The sequence below is a fragment of the Aythya marila genome, assembly GCF_965140915.1.
Source record: "Aythya marila genome assembly, chromosome: 7".
NCBI classification, from domain to species: domain Eukaryota; kingdom Metazoa; phylum Chordata; class Aves; order Anseriformes; family Anatidae; genus Aythya; species Aythya marila.
The window spans coordinates 8,478,191-8,500,129 of NC_139048.1; the positions used below are offsets into that span (position 1 = coordinate 8,478,191).

Sequence of the window (21,939 nt, forward strand, 5' to 3'; positions counted from 1 at the left end):
TAAATTGCTTCCTTTTCCCCTGCCTACCAAGTGTGATGAATTATTTACAATAGCTATTAATATTGATGTTGGATATAAAATTTGGCTTCTGTTCACACAGATCATAGACAAAAGAGCTAAATGCTGCCTTTAACTTTGTGATGCCTTTACTAATGTTTCATACATCATGGCTGCAGAATGAGAAAGGATAATACTGTTCAGTATTTTTTTTCTTTAATCTTTTCTGCCTTACTCTTTTCAAATAATTTCTCCAACAGAAGTTTGTAGGTCACCTTTTTGTTTTGTTTATTTTCTGTGTTCTCTCCTTGCACTTTATTCTGCTTTCCCCAGAATTTCAGGCTTTGTTTCAGGCCTGTATAATACAGCTGGTCCCCTCCCTCCCAGCCACTGCCGGAATTGTTTTTAACAAGCTGAAAATGCCTTCAGCCTGGTGCCAGTTGGTAAACATGTTAACTAAGCGCAGGAGAGGCTGGTTTCCACTAGAAAAAATGTGATTCCAATTCACCGAAGTGCAAAATGATTAGTAACAGTTTTTAGCAAATTAGCATGCTTCATTATGTTCAGATTGTGGAGTGATTTCAGTGTCTGCCTGGTCAATTCATGTACAAACAAAATAAAATCCTGAGGCCAGGGTGTTCTCTGCTGACACCAAATGGCTCTTCCTAAATTGTGTTTGACTGATTCCATGTTTTTGTGACTCTCGTTGTATACCTGTCTCTTTCCAATTATGAGCCCTTATTACCTAGTTGCTCAGATAAGATTATTGTCACAGTGTTGTGTCTAAAGATGACTTGCTACCTATATATCCTGCAGAAGAAAGTTTACATATGTGTTCTGTGTTTCTTGTTAATAGCTGTCTTCTGCAAAGCCCATACTAATATCTTCATTTTCATTTTTTCTGTGTTGACATGGTTGTCTGAATTTTGAGCCTGCATGCCACATTGCTGGATAATGTACATTGTTAGAGCTTCATTTTTCCCTCCATTAGTTCACCACAACTGAGGATTTAGCCCTGGTCCTTGATTTCTGACCTACTGCTGATGGCCTGGCATTCATCTGCCAGTCTGTGACAATGTGGTGGGAATCGGCCCTTTGTCTGATGAATTCTTGGACTGGGTTGTACATGGCCAAACCCATGGAAGTGGAGTAGTAGCTATTTGTGCCAGGCTTCTCTGTGCTTGGAAGGATAAGAGGAGAAAAGAGGAAGGGCTGAAGACTTTTAGGGCTGGGAAGCAGGTGCAGAGATTTCATGATTTGTGTTCTTCACACACTGCTTCTCTTGCACCTTTGGTGCTGGCACCTGCTGGGTGCCAAGCTGCAGTAAGCCTCATCGTGTTTCCATGTTCTCGCAGGTGCCTCTGTGGATATTCAGTTGGTAATGGTTTTCCAAGTAAACAAGACAGAAAATACCGTTCAGCAAAACGTTAGTGTTTCCTGGATAATTTGGCTTCCTGTATAGTTAAGCCTTGCGGAGAGATTTAGTCCTGTGTTGCTTTTTTCATACTGTTGATAAAGCATGATGCTGATAACCCTTAAGGTTATGATCAAGAAGATGTTTTTGTGCTTGTGGTGGCTCCAGTCTTGCCTCCTTTTCCATTCCCATGTCCCCAAATGCTGCGAGTCTCCAGAGCAGCTTTTGTTCTGCCCTTTTCCCTTGAAGTAAATTGGCCTGCTTTAGCTGGGGCTGGACTTGAAGAGCATAAAAAATGTTACCCGCATGTTAATGTCAAGGTGTTCTTGGTGTGGAACTCTCTCACCAGTGCTCTGCTTATTTGCAGTCTCACCATTTATTGCCAGTGTGAAGGAATAAAACATTGAACAGTGGGATCTGGATTCTGACACTTTCTCTGTGTTGTGGATGTTCATGATAAACAGTCTTGATATAACTCATGGCTTGGGAACTTTTATCCCCAGGTGACCTGGGGAAGTCTCCAGGTTTGTTGCTGTTGAATCACTTGACAAAATTATGCATTCACACTTCGTTGGGGGAAGATTGGGGAGTTTCCTTTTCTCTTTGCTTTGGTTGACTTTGTTAAATTTACTTGTGCCTGACAGTTTGCTTTTGGGGTTCGGCATTTGGGGTTTTGTTTTGATGAAGTCAATGTGCTGACTTTTGTACAAGCCACAAAAAAGGCATTTTATAAATACGTGTGGCATTAGGAATTAAAAAAGAGATACTTGTGTGGTTAAGGTACTAAACTACAGAACGGTTCTGTGTTAGACTCTTAAGGTGACCCCGGGGGAAGTAACTTGATCTCCCGCTTTGTTAGTTGATCTGTAAAATAAGGATAAGAACATTCCTCTTGTCTGCCTTGATTATTTGTATTAGGGGCCTTTGGAGCAGAGAGTTTCTTTTACTTTTCACAGCTATCACAAAGAAATATTAGTCTTGGATTTCAACTACTACCACTTGAAACAAAAATCCAGTGGTATGTGAAATATCTTATAAACATCTTATTGCTTTTTAGGACAAAATGATTGTAAAAGAACTATGTTTTTATTGGCAAACTTATGGTGTTGCTTGTTCTCTATTTTCTCTTTCCAAATTTATTTCTAATACTTGATTTCAAGTTGCAGCTCTGGTGTGCAGCGCCAGAGAAACTGAGAGAAACAAAAATAACCAAAGAGATGCCAGTTCAGGCACTGCGTGTTTGCTGCACTTTTTGCGTATTTTTTAATAGCACTTAGTTCACACCGGGGCATGAGCATTCAAGTCCCGAGCCAGGCCATGCAGGCCCACCAGGCCCCATGGCCGCAGCACCATTCCATGCATTCCTCGCATCCCAGCTGCCTGCAGCAGGCAGTCCCCGAAGATCTGGTGGCAGCTATTTCGTGCCGAGAAGCGGGAGAACTTCTGCCATTGATGCTGGTGGAGGGGAGGGCCTCGTGGCTTTATTCATTAACTCTGAGACCAGAGAGTTCATGGTTCAGGTAGTGATGGAGGCAGTTAAGCTATTCCTCCTTCCAGAAGAGATAAAGGGAGAGCCCCAAGCCCACAAAACTGTTTTGAGTTGGTGGCGGGTTTTGATCAATTTAATTTGTCGCCAATTAACAAACTTCCGATTCTGCTGTTGAAAAATAAGAGCAAACAAACTCATACTTAAACAAACACACCTTGGCTTTTCTCCTTCCCCCTTCCTGGCCTCCTGGCCCCAGGCCCCACGCAGTGCCTTTGGTGAGGCAAGGGTGCCCAGAGCTGATCAGCGCGCTCAGCTCCTGGCCTTTGGGCGTCCCTTTGGTCGTACCCTGGCACTCCACCGGGGCTTGACCACAGCCCGTGGGCCTCCCCATGAGTGTCCTCATGTAATAGGACAGTCCTTGTAGGTTGGGATAGGGTGATAATTGGGCCTGCCACCGTAGCAGAATCGGTCCTTTTTGTGTCAAATGAATGCATAGTGGGGAAAAAGACCAAGTTCCACTAATCAAAACGTGGTGTATCCTTTGTGTGGGAGAAACAAGAGAACAGGATTTTGTTGTTTCTGGGGGCAATCCATAACTAATTTAAAAAAGGATTATTTGTAACAAACATGGGTTTCCACCTAGAGAACAGTCAGTATCCCCAAAAGGATGATTAATCCTTGCCTTCGCCGAGCCTGGATAGCTTTCGGGCTCACTGGGGATCTGTCTGAGAAGAACACTTAGGCTTTGTCTTAAGCTTATTCTGTTCAGCAGAGTATCTCTGTGAGTCTAATTGAATCACTGGGATTTAAAGCCAAGTAAGTGCTTCAGTGTTGTCTCAAAGTTGGACTCCATTTGCAGCAAAGTCATATATTTCATTAATGGCAATGATTTTTGTGGTATAAGTTAGCTGCACTGTTGTGTAGGAGGTGACAGTGAGAGAAATAATGCTAGCTTTCATATGGGCTAATCATAAAGTATTATACACCCAGAAATGATATATGCCTTGTATAGCTCGGGGACATATGTTATTTGCTGTTTTAAATTACATATTGACAGGAAAACAGAAGCTGGAAAGCAGAGGAATCTCCTCAAAGCTGCAAAGCGAGGAGCAAGCGCTAGCATAAGGGTCAGACAAAGTAATGCCTGTTCAGAAGTGAAAATGTTGTTGGATTTCTACTGTACAAAAGCCTAATAGGCATGGTTCTGTAAACAGTGTCACCAGGGTAGCTCGCTAATTTATTCCCTAATTCCCAGCGCTGTTAGCACCAGGTTGATGTCACAGATGTTAATATAATCTGCATGGCAGAATTGTGGAACTTGGTGTTAGTTTAGGATCTTAAAATGATACTACATTAAAGAAGTGATTCAAGTAGAAACACAGCCTTGCAGAACAATGAGGGTTATCTTTTATTACTGCTACATCAAACAAGAGTCAATAAATGTTTAGGTTATTCTAAGAAGTCTGTGTTTGTTTTTCTCTGAATACACTTTGAAGCAGCATTGATAGATTTGAGAACCTGTTTGCTACCCACCACCTCAAGTGCTAGCTAGAGGAACGATGGCTGAGCACAGGTCTCTGCAAAGGGCCTCGAAGGAAACTCGTGATGGGAAGACTTTTGGTGGTAACTGAGGGACATTTTATTATAGATTCTGTTTTGAAAGGTCTTTGTGACAGCCCTATTTCTGTGCACGCTTTTCCCCATTTTTCATTCACACATCAGACTGCAGTAACGGCAGGTCCCGATGCAGGGGTCCCCTAAAATCCATAAGTGGATTGCGCTAAGCTAGCTCAGAGCCCTGTTTGATGTTTGAGTGCTGTTACAGGTCAATGCTGTTCATCAGTAAGATGGAATTTCTGTGCTGTTTGGAAAAAGCCATTGCTTTTTCTGCTATCTTCAGCAATTTGCTTTGTGCAGCCTTGAGGATCTTTGAGGACTTGCAGTGAATGATTTGACACTTCTGTTTATTAATTGTTTTGAGTAAAATTTTGGTTCAGACGTCAAATGATGTGTATGAAATAGTTGCTCAGAGTACTCTGAGGAGCTCTTGAATTTCCAATTACCCCCATCCTATGCTAGAGGAGAAAAAAAAAAAAAAAAAGACACTTCTGAGATATCTTGATCTTTTTGTGTACAATGTGTTGAAGGCATATACAGAACAAAATAATCTTACTACTTTCCAGGCAGATACAGTTGCTGTGTTACGGACTTGCAGATGTTAGATGTGAGAAACATATGCTAACTGTGATCCTCCATCCCTTTGGTAAGGAGATTTGAAGGGTGAATAGATTATCTTGAAATTCTGTCCTTTAGTAAGTTGGTTGAGCAAATGCAGAGAACTTTTTGCTGAAGTGAGGAAGATAAAAAATAAAGGTATTCTCAGAATATTAGATTAGGCAGTCTGAATTCCCTATCTTTTTATCACCCAATTTGTATCTAAATCTATTTTTGTGAAAAATTACTCTACTAATATAGAAATATGGCAGACTAAAATCACTGGTTTGCTAACTACCTATGCAGTAACCCATCTGTTAACAATCATGTTGAATAATGTAATTTTTAATTCAAAGACTAGCTTAGCTTAGTCAACATTTGTTTCAACATCGTGTTTCACAGCAAGTCTTAGCTTGCTGCATTCTTCATTGTAAGTTTAGTGCTTTTTCATTACTGAAAATAGGCTTAAAACTGCCTACTGCTTTTTCTTGTTTGAACTTAAAACAGCACTTGATCATAAATAACAAGCTGTTCATTAACTCCTCTGAGAAAGGATTATTTTTTCTTAAACACAGGTTGTCATATATGCTATAATGTAACAAATACAAGCAGAATAATTTTGTCAAGTCTTTTTGTCTCTGCAGTATAGGCAATGCTAAAAAACATGCTCTGTGTTCACTGTTAGGAACTTGTGGCAAGTGAGCAAGGCAAGCACGTGTGGACAGAGGAGGTGAAATTTGGTGTTGGCCAGCAAATGAAGGCAATGCTACATGTACCTGGCTTAGTGTAGACAGGCTCTGATGCTTTTGTATAGAGAACAGCATCAGTGATACTTCCACAGTTTTTATACGTATGCATGTTTGTGGCATGAACTTTCAATTTTTTGTATTTAAATAACAGTGGACTCTTCTCTCTTTGATTCCAAATTGCAGTTGTTAATGTTTTAGATCATTACTTGGCATTTGTCTGTAAACCTTCTATTTCATTCTTTGGGTGGCATCAGCTCTACCTATGCAGTTTGCATACTTATGAATATTTAGGGAAGTACCTAAATACCAACTTTTTTTTTTTTTTTAATGGTATGTTTTGTCTTTTTAAAAATGGCTTCTGGTAAGAAGATCTTCACATGCTATTTTCATGTAAATTACGAGTTTGATATTTTTCCTTAGAATGTTTTCTCAACTGTTCTTGTGAACTCTCCCAGCCTCTCATCCTAGTTAACTAGTTCCACTCATTAATGCCATTATAACTTATTTTTGCTTTTAAAGGATCTCTGAAGATAGCAATGCAACCTATTTCTAGGCTGGATAAGTGCTGCGATTTGATGTCTTATTTTCTTCATAGTGTGTTGTGAAAAAGCTTTAGTAGTTACCTGCCAAGCTGAGGGGCACAGGGGGTGAAGAGAGAGTCATCTGTTTATTAATGTGTTGTAATCCAGCCCATGGCTGGCCATGAGATGCTATTTTGAGGATAGATACCTTTGGTGTATTTTGTTTATTCTAGCTGAAAAGCTGAGGCTGAGGAAGCAAATGTTATGGTGATAACTTGATAGGATACAGAGGTAAAGTGTCAGTTGTTCTTAGGTCTTCTCTGTTTTCAGTAGCAGGCTAATTGGAATAACAAAATAACAATACTTCTGTGAAAAATGCCAGAAAGCATCTAAAAAATATAGCAAATAGGAGCTTAAGATTTTTCCCCCTTTAAAGATGGCTTCTCTGGTTATATGTAGACTGTTAGAAAAGCTTTAAGACAAATTTCCAGGAAGCGAGTTTTAAAATGTGATTCTCCAGGTACAGCTTGAATGGCAACAGCATAAGCAAGCTGCAGTCTAGGATTTTGCCTTAGGCATTTTCCTACGTGTGTAGGCACGCAGCTCGCTGCTGTCTCTGCAGGGAATGTCTCCTGCCAGGGTGTCCCACAGTTCCCCATGATCCCTGTCCCATGCCTGCAGGTAGCAACCACAGAGCCTGCTCTGTCTGCTCCTGGCAGCTGGGGGTTGATTTCAGTCTTGGTCATTATTTGGTCTCCTCAGCCGATGGGGTTCTCAGACATGAGATTCAAGACTTGGATCTGCAGAGAAGCAAAACGACGCTGTATTTGTCACCCTTCTTTTTAACAGGTATCTCAGTAGCACCTCAAGGCTCCTCTGTGCTGGCCTTCTGTCTTCACTATGAGAGCACAGGGCAGTGATGGGGCAGGCCTGCCCCTTGAGCATGTTTCTCTGGTGCCTTTCATCCCAGAGCAGCTTTTGCCACAGTTCGCATTTCTGAGCTTGCTGTCTGTATTAAGCCACCCGTAAGATGTGAAGGGCACAGCTGTGAAATCCTGAAGGTCCCCTCACCTGCGCTGCTCTGGGTGCAGGATGTTCTCAGTGTGCAAAAACCCTCCAGAGGCTGCGGAGATAGAAATCATAAAAATTGTATATCCTAGCAGGAAGTGAAGAGTCCCAGCTGCTACAACACGGTCAGAATGACTGAGCGTAACCCCACGTTTATCTGCAAAGGTAGGCATGCAAATATGAAAACTAAAAAATGGACCTTTTAGACAGCACTAGCCTATATCCTCCTCATGTTTAAATTTAGACGAAGCTGCTTTTTACTTCAATTAAGAGCAGAATTGAAGCCAGCATATTTTGCTGTAACCTCTGCTTTGCAGCATGCTCATAGCAAGGCGTTTCCCAGAAGCTTCTTTCTGACTTCCAATAAAAAGCCGAAGTATTTTGTGGCTTGCAGCAGAGCCGTGGAGTCTTGCCAGGACAATCTGCAGCTCAGAGTCACTTAGCTCGTCTGGTTTCCCAACAGCTCTGTGCTCAGGTCAAGCTCAGGGAGAGAATCATCAGGAAGGGAGGCTGCAGTATTTTTTTTTCTTGTTTTCTTTAATTCAACAATTGTTACTCTTCAGGTAATACCTGTAATTTCCATTTCAGAAGGACTCGGTGCTGAGGTTCTTTTTCTGGCTGAGGCAGCAAGATGTGTAATTGCTATTAAACCTTCGCACAATGATCTGTTCTACATAAAGCAGCACTGACAGGGCAGATTTAAACTTTGCACAGCAAATTAATTCCTTAATTTTGTTCAGAAACTACTTCAGGCTTGTCATGAACATGGGGTTGTTAAAGTTTTGTTCTCCTTTTTTTAATTGTTGCTTTTTCTTTGGAAATCTGTGATTATTTGGAGATGTTTTGGTAAAATGCAGAAACGAGCACTCCCAGGCTGGTGAAATTGAATTTACATCAATGTAGTGAAGTTGCTAAATGCAATGAAATCAACATGGCATGATTCACAAGGGGATGTAAAGAATGACACAAATTATGCTGATATGTCTGTGGAGTGAGATTAGCACAAAGCAAGATTAGTGACAGACTATTCCTCAGAAAAATGAGGTTTTGTTGTTTTTCTCTTTCTTTGATTAAAAAGAAAAAGTAGTCCAGACTTTGCAGTTGTCCATACTTGTTACTTTGGGTAAATGGAATGTTTAATAGTCCATTGATCTGTCTTATTGGAAACCCAAGTGAGCTGAAGAAAGCATTAATTATCTATTAATTATTCATTTAAACTGGTCCTGTAAGCAAGAGTAGAAGTCTCGGCCTAGCTCATCTTGAAGAGTTCTGTGTACATCTCTGCCCAGAGATTTTTTTTTTTTTTCATCAGTAAAGGTAAAAATAAAAAGTCCAAGCAGGATACAGCAGCATTGCAAGTGAAAATTGCTATAAAGCAACTTGAAATGTAGGGAAAGTCTTATTGGTGATCTCGTGTGATTAGTCTGTGCAAAATTAGAGTGTTACAGCTTAGACTTCTATATGAATTGTAGCTTTTAGAGTTATTCCTGAAAAGTGCTGAAGGAATAAAAACAAAATGAAATATTAAAAGAAATGTTCACACCCATTTGACGTGTATGTCTGCTTCCAGCACCCCTTGGGGTTTGTTCAGTTGTGGACATTGCAGTAGTTCAGCTAGGGCCAGTTTTAAAAATAAAAACAAAAATGTATTAGTAGCTCGGGTATTTTTGTATTTTTTACAGAAAAACAGATGTTTAAAATGATCCCTTCTATTAGTAGGCTTCTACACATTCCTGATGTAAGGTAGTCAAGTGCATAGTGTTTAATCTTGCATTAACAGATCCCTGTGCCATGCTATGCTGGTTGGGCTAAAGAGACAAAAAAAAAATTGCATCTTGAATTCATCTGACAAGGCTTGTATGTAGACAAGTACCAGTGCACACCAGTATGCTAGAGCTGGTAAATACCTGACTTACATTTCCACACCCTGCAGAAAAGTATGCAGCTTATGATACAAAGACAACTGTGAGCTGCTGTACTGAGCCAAGAATGTGTTGCTCTGGGAGCATTTTGCCTTCAAAATTATTAGTTTTTGTTCTTTTAAATTGGAACAAAATCAATTTTAGAGTAACCTGAGAAAACTGCATAGTGTGCTAAACCAGATCACGCAGGTTTGCTCCTAGCTACTGTAAATGGAAAGAAAATACTTGTTTCCTTCTAGATAAAATTGATTTTCATCTGTTTATACATAAGTATTCACTAAGGTAATTAAGACTTCTGAGCGGCAGACTGTGACTTGCTTCAGATTTGGATGGTCTGGCCTGCCACCATAATCCAAGCTGAAGAATTCTGAGCTCCCATCACCTCTCTTAATTTCTAGCTCTGGGTTTTCAGACCCAAAGCAGCTCACTATTTATATGGCCAGTAAGCTGGTTGGACTTCAGTCAGGAACACTTGAAATAAATTGCTTGTAAAGGTATTAGTCTTTCTTTAACTCCCTGTTCTGATGCTGGTCTCACTCATACATGTAAGCACTGTTCCCTTGCTGATGCCTATAAAGGGTTGACTCTGCCTTCTGTGTGTTGCATATGCCCAGAGAAAAAAAGCTTGCAAGCAATTCCTTGCAAGAGAACAAGTCAATTACTCAAATCTTGACCTACATTTCCAATTTGAGGCCAGTAAGACAAGTGACATAATTAGCTTCACTAAAGAGATCGGTCTGGAAATAGCAACTAACAGCATTTGTATTCATTAAAGGGCTGTAAAGGCAGAACTTGAAGTTGCATCGTCAGACCAGTCTTGAACACATTTACTTACTCCCAATAAAGAGCAAAAACTTGTCTTTCAGATCAATACCAGAAGGTCTGAGTGCTGGCACGCAGGGTGTGCTAGGGTATCCTCCACACAAGTCTGTGAGCAGAACATTGCAGGTACAGATTTCAATCTGCACCATGCAAGTCCTAGATACCACTTGCCCAAATCCTCAGTTCAGATCCTCCTTTGAGCAACTTTAAAAAATCTGCTCTGATACCTTTTCTTCAGTTGGCTCCAGGCCCACCTTGGGCTGTCTGGATCAGAAAGGGAATTTTCCTCATAATAATTTCCTTTGCTAGCCCCCTGCTTGTCTCTCTCTGTTTTTTGGTGTTTTTTTTTTTTTTTTCCTCATATTGCATAAACTGTGTGTTTCCTTGGTTACAAGTTAATCGTTAATAGTCTTGTTTGGAAGAATAATAACTTCTGTTCCAGAAATAGTTTTGTATTGCAGCCTATTAGATGAGGTTCACTCAAGGCAAGGCATTTACTGGGATCTTATTTAGATGGAACTGCTAATTAAAACATTGGTCGGCATTGCCAACTGCACTCTGATTCTGGACTGAATCGAGGGAAATAATTGAAGTGAGGCTACCAGAAGAGGAGGTATTCACAACTTGGTATTTGAGTAGAGGAATTCAGCCATTTGCTTTGAAGGCTTTTAGGAGATTGGGGAGAAAACAAAACAGCAGCTGCCATCTTAGCTTGGCTGAAATTACAGCAGAAATTATTGCTTGAAATATGTGTTATTCTCTATTCTGCATGCTGTTGCTCCCCTTAAGTCCTTTTTTTATTATTGATCTTGTACTTACTATATCTCATACAGTTACAGCAATATATTTCTTAACAAAGGCATTTATAAAGGACAGTAATGTACAAGAACTTGATGAAGTGATAGGTTTCTTTCATAGAGAAAGAAACCATAGTTTCTTTTTCATTGAGAAAGGAGAGGAAACTGGTACAGCAAATATGGGCAAGGTATGTGTTCTCTTGCTGCATAAGCACTAACCTGGAAAAAAAGCATTATCCTGGTTGGGGAGATGTCAGGAGCTGATCAGGAAAGGAAAAGAGAGCTCCAGAAAATGCTGAGCTAAAATAATCAATACGATTGCCAGCGACAGTGAAAATTATATGGGTCTATCAGCAGTCAGTCCAAGAAAAGCAGGGCAGGAATGGCAGGAAGAGAGAGATGGGGTGAAGAGATGCACATTATCTTGGCAATGTTCTGATAAGTATCAATGATAAGTATCAGTACTTTGGGAGCAGCATTAGGACAGCTTACTGCTGCTAAAATGGGATTTAGGAGGAGGATTTGAGGGAACAGAGTTTTGTTTGGGAACATTCTGGGTAACACTTTCCACTTCACACAGTCCAGCTGAGACACATTTTTGTTCTACCTTACACCCGCGCATTGCTGTTGGATCCCCGGGCTGACACAAGGCACATCTGAAGAAAAAGTTAAACATTGCTTTACAGAAGCCAAATGTGGAGCAATAAAACTTTTATTACCGCAATGAAATATACAACAAAGCTGACACAAACCTTTCCTGTTCCTGCCCAAGCTCTGCTAAGGGATTGCTGATTTCCCAGTACCTGGAATTTTGTCACCCTGACTATTGCATATGCTTTGGGCATTTCTGTCTACTCATAATATCTCTAATTTGCATGAGATAGTTGTTTCTGCAGGAAACAAATAAACTTGGCTTCTATTCTCTATAGAAGTGCTTTCCCTGTATGTACTAGAGCAAAGTTGAGAGGGCTGCAGTTTTATTATAGCCATTTGCACGCAAAGTCAAGCCACCTCATTCATCTTTTTTTTTCCCAAAACATGACTTGGAATTGCTTTCCTTTCCTTCTTTTTCTTGGATTGTATTCTTTATTTTTGTATTAAAATAGTCCAGTTCTTCCTGCCTTGTGTGTTTGTTGAATGAATTACATGTGTTCATGTTCTTGGAAAGAAAAGCTTATGGACTCTGAAACATTTTGTGGTGTCAAAACTGCGGAGGGAATTTTTCCTCGTCTTCACATGTCCATGGCAGACTCATTGGAAAGAGGTAGTGGATAAGGGTGGCTTAAACTACTGTTTTATGAAAAGACTATATTTTTTTTAAATGGTTGTGACTTTTTTGATGAGTGTGAAATGTGATGGGATGAACTTGTGATGAGAAGTTACTGGGAATACAGATTTATGTATAGCAGAAATTCTTTAGGTTTAAATCATATTTGTTTGTTTTACAGTGGCCCATCCTCAAGAGCCTCACCACCCATCGGAAAAGCCAGTCATCCACTGCCATAAATGTGGAGAGCCATGTAAAGGTGAAGTACTCCGTGTTCAGGCCAGACACTTTCACATCAAATGCTTCACCTGCAAAGGTAAGACCTTGATGATCACCTGTTAGAAATGAGTCAGTTTATGAAAATATACCTTGAAGCAGTTATGAGACATAAAGCTTCCTGCAATCTGCAGGATATTCCTCTTGCTCAATATGTCAAGGATTTGTGGGTGGGGAAGGTAATGAATGGATAGTAAAAGGGCTGAATCACCCACATACAAGCAGCAAGGTGATCAACGCCACACAGAACAAATTCAATGTGCAAACAGTGTAATTGAAAAGATTATATTGGATATTTGATTCATGAGGAGGGGGGATAAACTTAGCACTGCTCAAGTATGAGAACTCAAAATGTTCTCATACTTGATTTTGGCCCCCCACTAATTCTGTCTCCATTTTTTTTTCCTGGTCTCTCAGTACTGCTAGGCCTCTACTTCTTTTTCCAGGGTCCACTTTTTTTTTTTTTTTTTTTTTTTTTTTTTTTTTTTTTTTTGTGGCCTTGATTTTCATTTTGGTCTCCTACTACCTCTAAGGCTCCCACTAACTCTCATTCAGTCTATGGCTTATTAGTTGGGTTTGCCAGCAAGTGTTGTCTTTTTTGTGTTTGTGTCTTTCACTTAGAAGGAAAAAAAGTGGCATATGGAGGAGGTAGTTCCAAGTTCTGTTTTTACCTGAGCTTCAGAGCTTGTTGTTGACTTCTGATATTTAAGTGAATACATTTTTTTTTGTTTAAACTGTATAGTAATTTACTCATATTGCATATTGGCTGACCATATGGTTCATACAAGTGGGACACAGATGTTAGAGTAAGCATTTTTCCTCTTAGTCTAATGGGTTTTTAATTTAACGTGGCTCCACTACAGAAGGTAAAGTTAGACCCTCTCACTTTAGGCAGTTTGCTTTTAAGCCAGAGGAAACAACAACTCATACTGAGAGCAGAATGCATCAGCTGCATCTATAGGCAGTTTAGTTGTCTTTCTTCTTTGTGCATAGCAATATTTGCTCTTGAGATTTCAGCTCATACATTTACAGTGTGAAAGCCTTGAACAAGCTCGTATGACTGAACAGACAGACACCTGCTGAAAATGTTTAGGCTTTTACTTCTAGACTTATTCTGATAGTCTAGTGAAGATGAGGAAACAAAAAAACAAACAACCAACCAAACAAAAACATTTCCTCATAAAGCTGTCCCAGTAGTCGTACTGTAGCAGGGTTTCAGTGTGACCATTTTTAGTCTGCTGTATATGGGATTCCTTTTTGTCGTTGCTGTCCATGCTCACAATGCTGTTTACAGCCTGCTGTTAAGTGGGTTTGATGTGATTGTAATCCTGCTTCCTAGGTTGTGTCAGAGGCACGTAGGCACACTGTGACTGCTCGCCATGTGTGCCAGCGTTGGGTGCTGCACTGCAGGAAACAGGGGCTTAAACCTCTGTGCTGCGCTGGCCAGCCCAGGACATGCTCCATGTCCCGTAACGTGATCAGGCGGTTCTCATGCCCAGTAGTCTGGTGCTGTGTCCATCTCTGGAATCAGTCTTGGTAAAAAGAGACAGTAAAACTGCTCCTTGACAAAGGCGGCAAGGAAAACCTCTACCAATCAGTGTGTTTACATGCCCCCAAGATAAGGCGTAGCTAGCAGTGATTCCATGCCCACTGAGAACCAAATGCATACCACTTTGTCCTATCTGCCCAGCAAGGCTGGCTGCTTCTATTTGTAGCTCTGCATAAGAGCTGATAAAGGAACAGAGCTGAAAATGGTGTGCCTTGTGCCCCAGAAGGCGAGCTCCTCAGGACTCCTGATAGGCAAGGAATCTCAGGCAGCCAGCAGCTGACTTGGAGCTGGAGTTAACAAGGGCATGATGGACGGGGGATGGTAAGAAACGTTTAGGAGTGTAACTCTAGCAGCAGGATGCAGAGCAGTTGCATTTTGCAGTGTTATAACAAAGTCACTCATCTTGCTAAGGAATTACCATTCTGTGTTACAAATAGAGGCTTAATTGGATTCTGTTTTGCCTTGTGCATTAGCCTCCAATTATAATAAACAGGTTTTAGTTTATATGTTACCAAGAGCACACTGCTCTCTAACCAAAGTGTTAATGGTAACCTGGCAATGGAAGCAGCAGGTGGAAAGGAGGGAGGCTGAGAGGTGAAGGTTGGAGGGAGAGGAGACTGTGCTAGAGACCTCATTTTTATTACTTTTTGTCTTTAATAAGCATGAACAAGATCAAGAATGAATTATTGGCATGTAAAGAAGTAAAAAAAATAAATTATTGTAAACTTCAATGCATGTCAGTAACTTATTTGGAAAACTAAGACTATACACTGCAGTGTCTGTTACTTATGTAAATGTGTGTGGGATCAGGGCATAAATTACGTTGTGCACTAGCAGAGATTTTAGTATCAGTTTAAGTTGTCATCTGATATGAACTGATATTTTTTTTTTGTCATTGGCAGTAGAAGTAGTTCATTTTACCCTACTGCAAGTACCAAGAGAGGAAACTCTGAGGCTAGAAAAATTGCTATAATGAGACTTAATAATAAGCCTGTGATTCATCTTTTGGGTTAGAGGGAAATGCTAGTTTCAATACAGCCAAAATAATAAAACCAGCTTTAAGATTTGCTAGTAACAAGGTAAAAGTTTACAATGCTTGATTTTTGGCTCATGTAGAGAGACAGGCTGTGTTCCCTTAACCAGGTAATGTATTATTAGGGGCATTCAGATAGTGGACAGTGTCCCTATTCTTGATGTTGAATATAAATTGGAAAACAAGCTTCCATTTAGTAGTCTAAACAATAATAAAAAGAAAAAAAAAAAAAAAGAAAAAAAGACAGCCACCTTATAAATGAGTAATCCTGCTGCGTGGATATGGGTAGTGTCCTCAAGTTTTCTAGTTCCTACTAAATGTCATAAATGTCCACAATTTGACTGGGCTGTGCCAGGTGGAAATGTTTCACTGCGTTTGAACGTTCTATGTGAAATGGCAGTGTCAGATATCAAACAGCAATTACCAGCTAGTACTCCTGCTAATTATGAGACAAAGCCAAGTCTTGGCATTCAGGAAGCATTCCACAAGCCCAGGTCTCCCATGGAGAAGCAACTTGTAGCTTCTGTTAAAACATTGCTAGAAATTAGTGTAAAAATGGTTTCTTAATTACAGAACAAACGTGCTAACTCTCTTCTTTTGAGTTAGATGTTTTTGCGGGTTGTTTAGGAAAGCCTACATCAAAACGCACTTGCAGCATCCTTTATGGCATGTTCAGGTTCCAGGCACGCATCTGTTTTGTCTATGGGATGACTTTTACAAGGCTCTGTCATCTGTAGTTCAAAGAGTTTAACGGGGGAGGGCTCCTAAGTTTAGATTTTGGGATGCTCTGTAATCTTTGACTTTGAACTGGATATTCCTCCCTTGAAGGACAGGGAAGCAGTTAGGGTCACGTAAGCAGACACTGTATCAACAGCCTGGAATGTGGTTTAAATCATTAGTTCTTTGACCTTTGATCTGTCATCAGATTCCTTCGGTGGCGGCAGGAGGAGGCTGCAATGTGACTGCGGGGCAGTGGGAACTATTAATAGGTCAGTGTCAGTGCGTGGCAAGTCTAAACATGAGGATCCGCTTGTAGCAGATAGCCAGTGCGCTGTGTGCAGAGATATCTGCATTTCCACAAATGCTGCTCAGGGACTGAGCAGCGGACCAGGTAACGTGGCTGATGGATACAAAGTGCTCCTTCCTGAGCCTCAGGAAATTGCACAAGGTCCCTCAAAGCTATGAATCACTGAACCAGAGACGCCTTTATATAAAAAACTCTGCAGACACTGTGGTTCTGCTTGCCTGCTTGTGAACTCCTCTCTTCAGCTTACTTACAGAAACAGCCTTCAACCTCATTAAGTCATTCTCAGTTTTCGTATTTTAATTTTTTTCCTAAAACCTGAGTGCCTCAGCTTTCGTTTAAACAAAAGGGCATTTCTGGTCATTAAAATAGAAAGCACTGGGAAATATGAACTGGAAATGCTTTTGCAGCAGTATACAAAGAGAACAGAAAGTTTATAACATCCTGGTTTGGATGGTCATGACTTTTTGGACCTGACTTGTTATCTCAAACAGCTGCAGCAACTCTGCGTCATTTATCCACGGTAGAAAGTCCCATGGAAGGGGGGCAAGAAATGTTAATGTCAGTTTAGTTGGGCCCGAGGTCCCTTTGGTCCCCTTCAGTGACCAAACGTTTGACAGGAAATGAAACTAATTGCACTTCTTGGCTGATGTTTATGAAATCTGACAGATGCCATGTCAGATTTTAATAAGCGACTGGATCCCTTTGAAGACAGGAGGCCAGCAGGATGCTTTACAGGTGCTTGGTGAGTGGCACACAGCATCCTTAAGAGAATGGGGAAAGTCACTTGGGTTTGTTGTCAATGTATCCTTTGCAGAATCATAGAATATCCTTAGTTGAAAGGGTCCCACAAGGATTACCAAGTTCATTCGCCTGGCTTCTTCATAACTTTACGGATTTTTTACATTCTTACATCCTTGTTTTGCTCATTTTTTTTAGAAATCTCTCATCCAAATAGGTAGAGCCAGGCAATCTAAGGCTAAACTTTGACATTTTTCCACTGACTGCATTTTCTTCAAGGTTCATTTCCCACAGACCCACACATGACTTTGATCTCCACCTAGTGCTTAGTCTAATGTGAAAGGTGTTTTAAATGGCTGAATGATTTTTGCTGTTGTTTCCATCCTGGTGCACAAAATAGTGATATCTTGGAAAGCTGTCACATTGTCACATATATGGTGGTTGTTTACTTGCTGTTGAGCTTGAGTGCTAGCTATTGCCTGTTAGAGTGCCAGAAAGACTGAAATATACGTGCACGTCAGGCTCAGACAGGAAAGTTTCTCCTGTGTGGGATTGGTGCTTGTATTTTCAGTGTTAAGCAGAAAACCAAAGAATGCTGACTTATTTGCACTTAGGCAGTGCCACAGCTTTGATTGGGAAGTTGATTAAATTAAAACTCAGAGCTCAGTGGTTTCTGCTCAATGAATGCTTGCATTAGATGCTTAGATGTTTCAAGGTACCCCACTGGGAAATATTTGTGTCATAAAGACAGTTGGCACTAAGTAGTTGTATAGGCAGGACATTCAAACCAGAGCGTCAAGGTTTTTCAGGGAAACAGGTGAAAGGCACGGCTGGAGGCTAGTGAATGCTTGTCCCAGACCTAGTTAGGGGAGAAGGGGAGAAATGCATTTCCATCTTTTGCTCAGGAAGTGTTTTAGCTGCTCAACCTTTCTTTCAGCCAAGGTGGTGAACTGCTAATGAAGCAGTTCACCTGTATTTGTTATGTATAGGTAAAGCTCTTCTGACTTCCCAGGGTTGTTTCTAAAATCACTCTGTTGAAAGGAGAAAAGATTCCAGAACCACTGGGAGAACTGGACACAGTTCTGAATAGCTCCGCTCAAAACGTGTCTGACATCAGTGTACGGCAAAGAAAATCTCCAGCAGCAGGAGTGTGACAAAAATTTATCATGTTATCAAGTTATCCTTTACAGCTTTTGCAAAATGCTGTGTGCAGGTTCTTAATAGTGCCTGGGTATCTTTCTGTAATGGTAGTGCCTAAACATGGCTGCTGAGACGTACCAATCTCATCTTCTGTTGATGTGCACTTTGACGTATATTCATTCCTTAAATGGCTCGTGAAACTGAAGGTTATGCCATCAAGAAAAGTGCTGATAAGAGGAATGAAACAAAGTTAGAGAAATACTTCATTTGAAATGTGGAAACTTGAAACTATAACATGAACCTTGTTTTTATCAATATAGGATTTTTTAAGCTCTTAGGCAAAACAAACAAATGAACAAACAAACAAACAACAACAACAATAAAAACAAAACACAAAAAAACACCCCCTACCCTGAAACATATTTTTGTGTATTTGTTTAGATATAAATGATAAACATAAACTGATACTGTCAAATTCCTTTATGCCTTTAAACACAAAATCCATTATGCCTTAAGAAATAGAGATTATATGAATCTTTACCTGTTTGAGAACAGTATCATTATTCTATGAAGATAAGAAATGCAAGAAAGAAAAAACAGAACAGGAAATTGAATTTGCACCTTATTTAATGCACGATGACAAAGCAGATCATTAGACATTCTTAATGAATAGCATTCATTTCATCAAATTGAGCTCATGGAGTCTGCTCTTGTGGTTTTGTTTCTTCAATTTTTAAACAATTTTCACTTAAAATCTATGTGGAGTTATTTTACAAAAGGCCTGCTTTTTTTTAACTGTCTCTGACAATAACTATGAAAATCCTACATAATGCTAGGATCAAATCATGCTTCTGTTCACTTTGAACAACTCTGATCTTCTCATTTTCATCAGCTCTCTTAAAGCTTGGAAGTGATTCAGCTTAGGAATGATCCTGTTCCTTGGAGATCACAGGCAATTGGATTGCTCTTGAGCAACTATATTTTGTCTTAATAGCCTGGGCTTGCACTTGCAGCTCTGAGGCTTTGAGAGCTGACTGCAGCACTGAGGCAGGCTCCAGTCCTGTGATCCACAAATGCGAAGAAGAGGCTCCATTATAGCTGAAGAAAGAAAGAGCAGCCTGTACAGCAGCAGCACAAGGGCATTCCAACTCATTCCTTTCACAAGAGAGGCAGGATCATATCACTGGAATATGAGAGCCTTTGGTACACAGAAAACAGAAACTAAGTCTGGTGTTGTCCAGGAGCTGTTGAAGATAAGTTGTTGATGCTGATTTTTTTTTTTTTTTTTTTTTTTTTTTGTGTGTGTGTGTGTGTGTGTCTGTTTTTGTAATATGTCAGGGAGTAGAAATGCCCCCCTGTGTCTTCATCTTCTGTTTCAGAAGGGAGGCTCTGGTCATGCAAAAAGGAATTCCTTCCATCATCATATCAAGCAGGAAGGGTCTTGGGGAAATGTTTTTCTCATGGAGAACTGTTGGTGGTAGAATATTTCCATGTGGTGGATGCTTACAAAACACTTCTTCTTTTTCACCTTTTCAAGCAGGATTTAATAATCATTACTGGCTACACTAATTAATTCTCTTGAAGTGTTTTCCCTTCAGCACAGGAAAAAAAAAAAAAAAAAGGAAAATACTTTTATGTTTCCTATTAACTGTCATCACTGTGGATTTATTTTTTGTTGTTTTATGACATGATACTTGTATCACAGTTATTGCCTACATCACACCACTGGGATTTATTGTACTTATATATTGAACTCAGTGGGTTTCGCTTCGTTGCCTCTACTGTATGTGGCATGAACAATGTTGGGCAGATTGTGTTCATTTAAAAGAAAGTCTATGACAATCAGTTCATCTTTTCTGTGGTATTTTTACAGTGGTTGTAAATATGCGTGTTAATGCAATGTTTTTAAGCTTGAGGGGATTTGTGGTCAGAAACATTACTTCTGCACAGTTGCAAGAAGAAAAAAGCTGTTAAAGTCCCTTCTTTGTATACAAAGTTGTACACCAAGTGTGGATTCTATCATGTTTATCTCTTCTGATTCCATCTCTGACTACAAGTGAAAGCAGCCTGTTGGAACAGCATTTTTCCAACCAATGGATGTTAACAGTCTGGGTGACCCTTGTTTGGTCCGTGTAGCTTAAAGCTGATTAGTGATAGGAACACGTGCTAAATTGCCTGTGAAAATCCATCATAATATGGGGTTGCCAGAACTTGTCTTTAATTCTTGCAGATTGGTTTGTGCTTCCTGCTGTGAAGAAGCCAAAGATGATGAATCTGCTGGTGGTTCACATACTAAACAGTTCTCCTTGTGTCTGCATTCATGACTTGCCAGTAAGAGAGAATTTAACTTGCTCTCAGTGACTGGCAAAAACAATAAGAGATTGACTGGAAAGGTGATTTTGTAAGGAAAAGGGTAATTGGGGGAACATCTTGTTTAGAACAGTCATTACCTGCCTTTGTAACACTCTCCAAATAATTTTATCCCCCATTTTCATCCTTTTTTCCCCCAAGCAAAAAGGATGAAGCTTAATAATTGAGAGTATGAACTCTTTGATTCAAAGTTTGTAGAGGTTTTTGCAAACAATGATGCATCTGCCACAGCCCTTTGTAGGATGCAGTGAAGATGGATTGTCAGAAGAACACAGGTTGCACGGAAAGTTACTTCATCATCCTACCTTATTATACCAGCCGTGATGACTAAGTGAGTTCTTCAGAAAGTGACTCAGTGGTAGAACTGGGAGCCACAGTGAAGAGCCAGAAAGTTAAATATAAGGCTTCTGAGGCAGTAGTGAGACTGCCTTCAACTTGAGGCCAAAATATATGTAGACTTGGGCTTTAAAGCTACAAGCTAAAATACAAACTAAAGGAGGTTAGGAAGAAACTTTCATGTAGACACATGAGCACTCCATAACTCCTCGTGACATTTAGCACCTTCTGAAGCATCCAGTATGGGGCATTCCATACCAGTACTCCAGTCCATGCAACGTAACCACAGGATCTGGCAGTCTGAATACTGAATTAATCCCTAACAACATCTAGGCATTAAAGCAGAACAAACCTATTGTAAATATGCTTATGCTTTGCTTCTGGATGTCCAGTGGAAAAAGTCTTGGTAGCCCCCAAAACAAGGTAAGTCTTAAGGTCTTACCTTACCTGTGGTGTGGAGATCACATTGTTTTCTGCCTGATATGGTTACATAATGTTGTAATGTTAACTTGGAAAGAGTATTTGAAACAAAATGGAAATCAGGAGAAAAAAAATGCAAGAATTAAAAAGTGTTTTTTTTTTTTTTTTTTTTTTTTTTTTTTTTTTTTCTGGAGGTGTACCTGAAAACCAGTTTAGAACATTTTTTGGAGCATTATAATAGAGCTTTAACCGTAGCTCTTTGTCACTCTCCTCAGTCACTGATAATTGAGTATTAGCTGCTTGTGGGTTTAATGCCACCGTGAAATGGTATTTGTTTGCATATAAATATTAACACTGGTCTATGCAGAAATGGGAAACTGGAAGAATGCTAGTACTGATGCTTCTTAAATTCCAACTTGCATTTTAGCATGTGATATTTATTAGTATTCTATTAATTACTGTTACAATAACATTTAAAAATGCCTGGGAGCTGCCATATGCATGTCCTTTTAAAAAGTTATCTAGCAGCTCGTATTTATGCTTTCCCACAGAGGTCTATAAAGAGGACTTCAAAAAACCAACCAACCAAACAAAAAAAAACACATGAAGTAAACAGTCTAATATTTTCGGTGCTACTTTTGTATTTTAGATTCAGGTTCAAGTCCTTGGTTCAGTCCAAACTAAAGAAGAATTGTAAAATTCAGTCTCCTATCTCTTGTGTTACCTTCCCTTCCTAGGAGTTGGCTGTTTGGGGATGGATTGCTTTCTGCCTCTTAAGTTGACCAAAAAT

The 21,939-nt window shown here is 39.9% G+C and overlaps 1 protein-coding gene across 11 annotated transcripts in view; it reads left to right on the top strand.

Annotated features, from left to right (window-relative positions):
• ABLIM1 (actin binding LIM protein 1) overlaps nt 1–21,939 on the top strand; it is a 189,960-nt gene that overhangs the window by 73,817 nt on the left and 94,204 nt on the right. For all 11 annotated transcript variants that reach the window (XM_082764171.1, XM_082764169.1, XM_082764173.1 and 8 more), the window contains one exon: nt 12,442–12,576. In XM_082764171.1, coding sequence (XP_082620297.1) covers nt 12,442–12,576 — 135 coding nt within the window. Of the gene's footprint in view, nt 1–12,441; nt 12,577–21,939 lie in introns of those variants that run through there.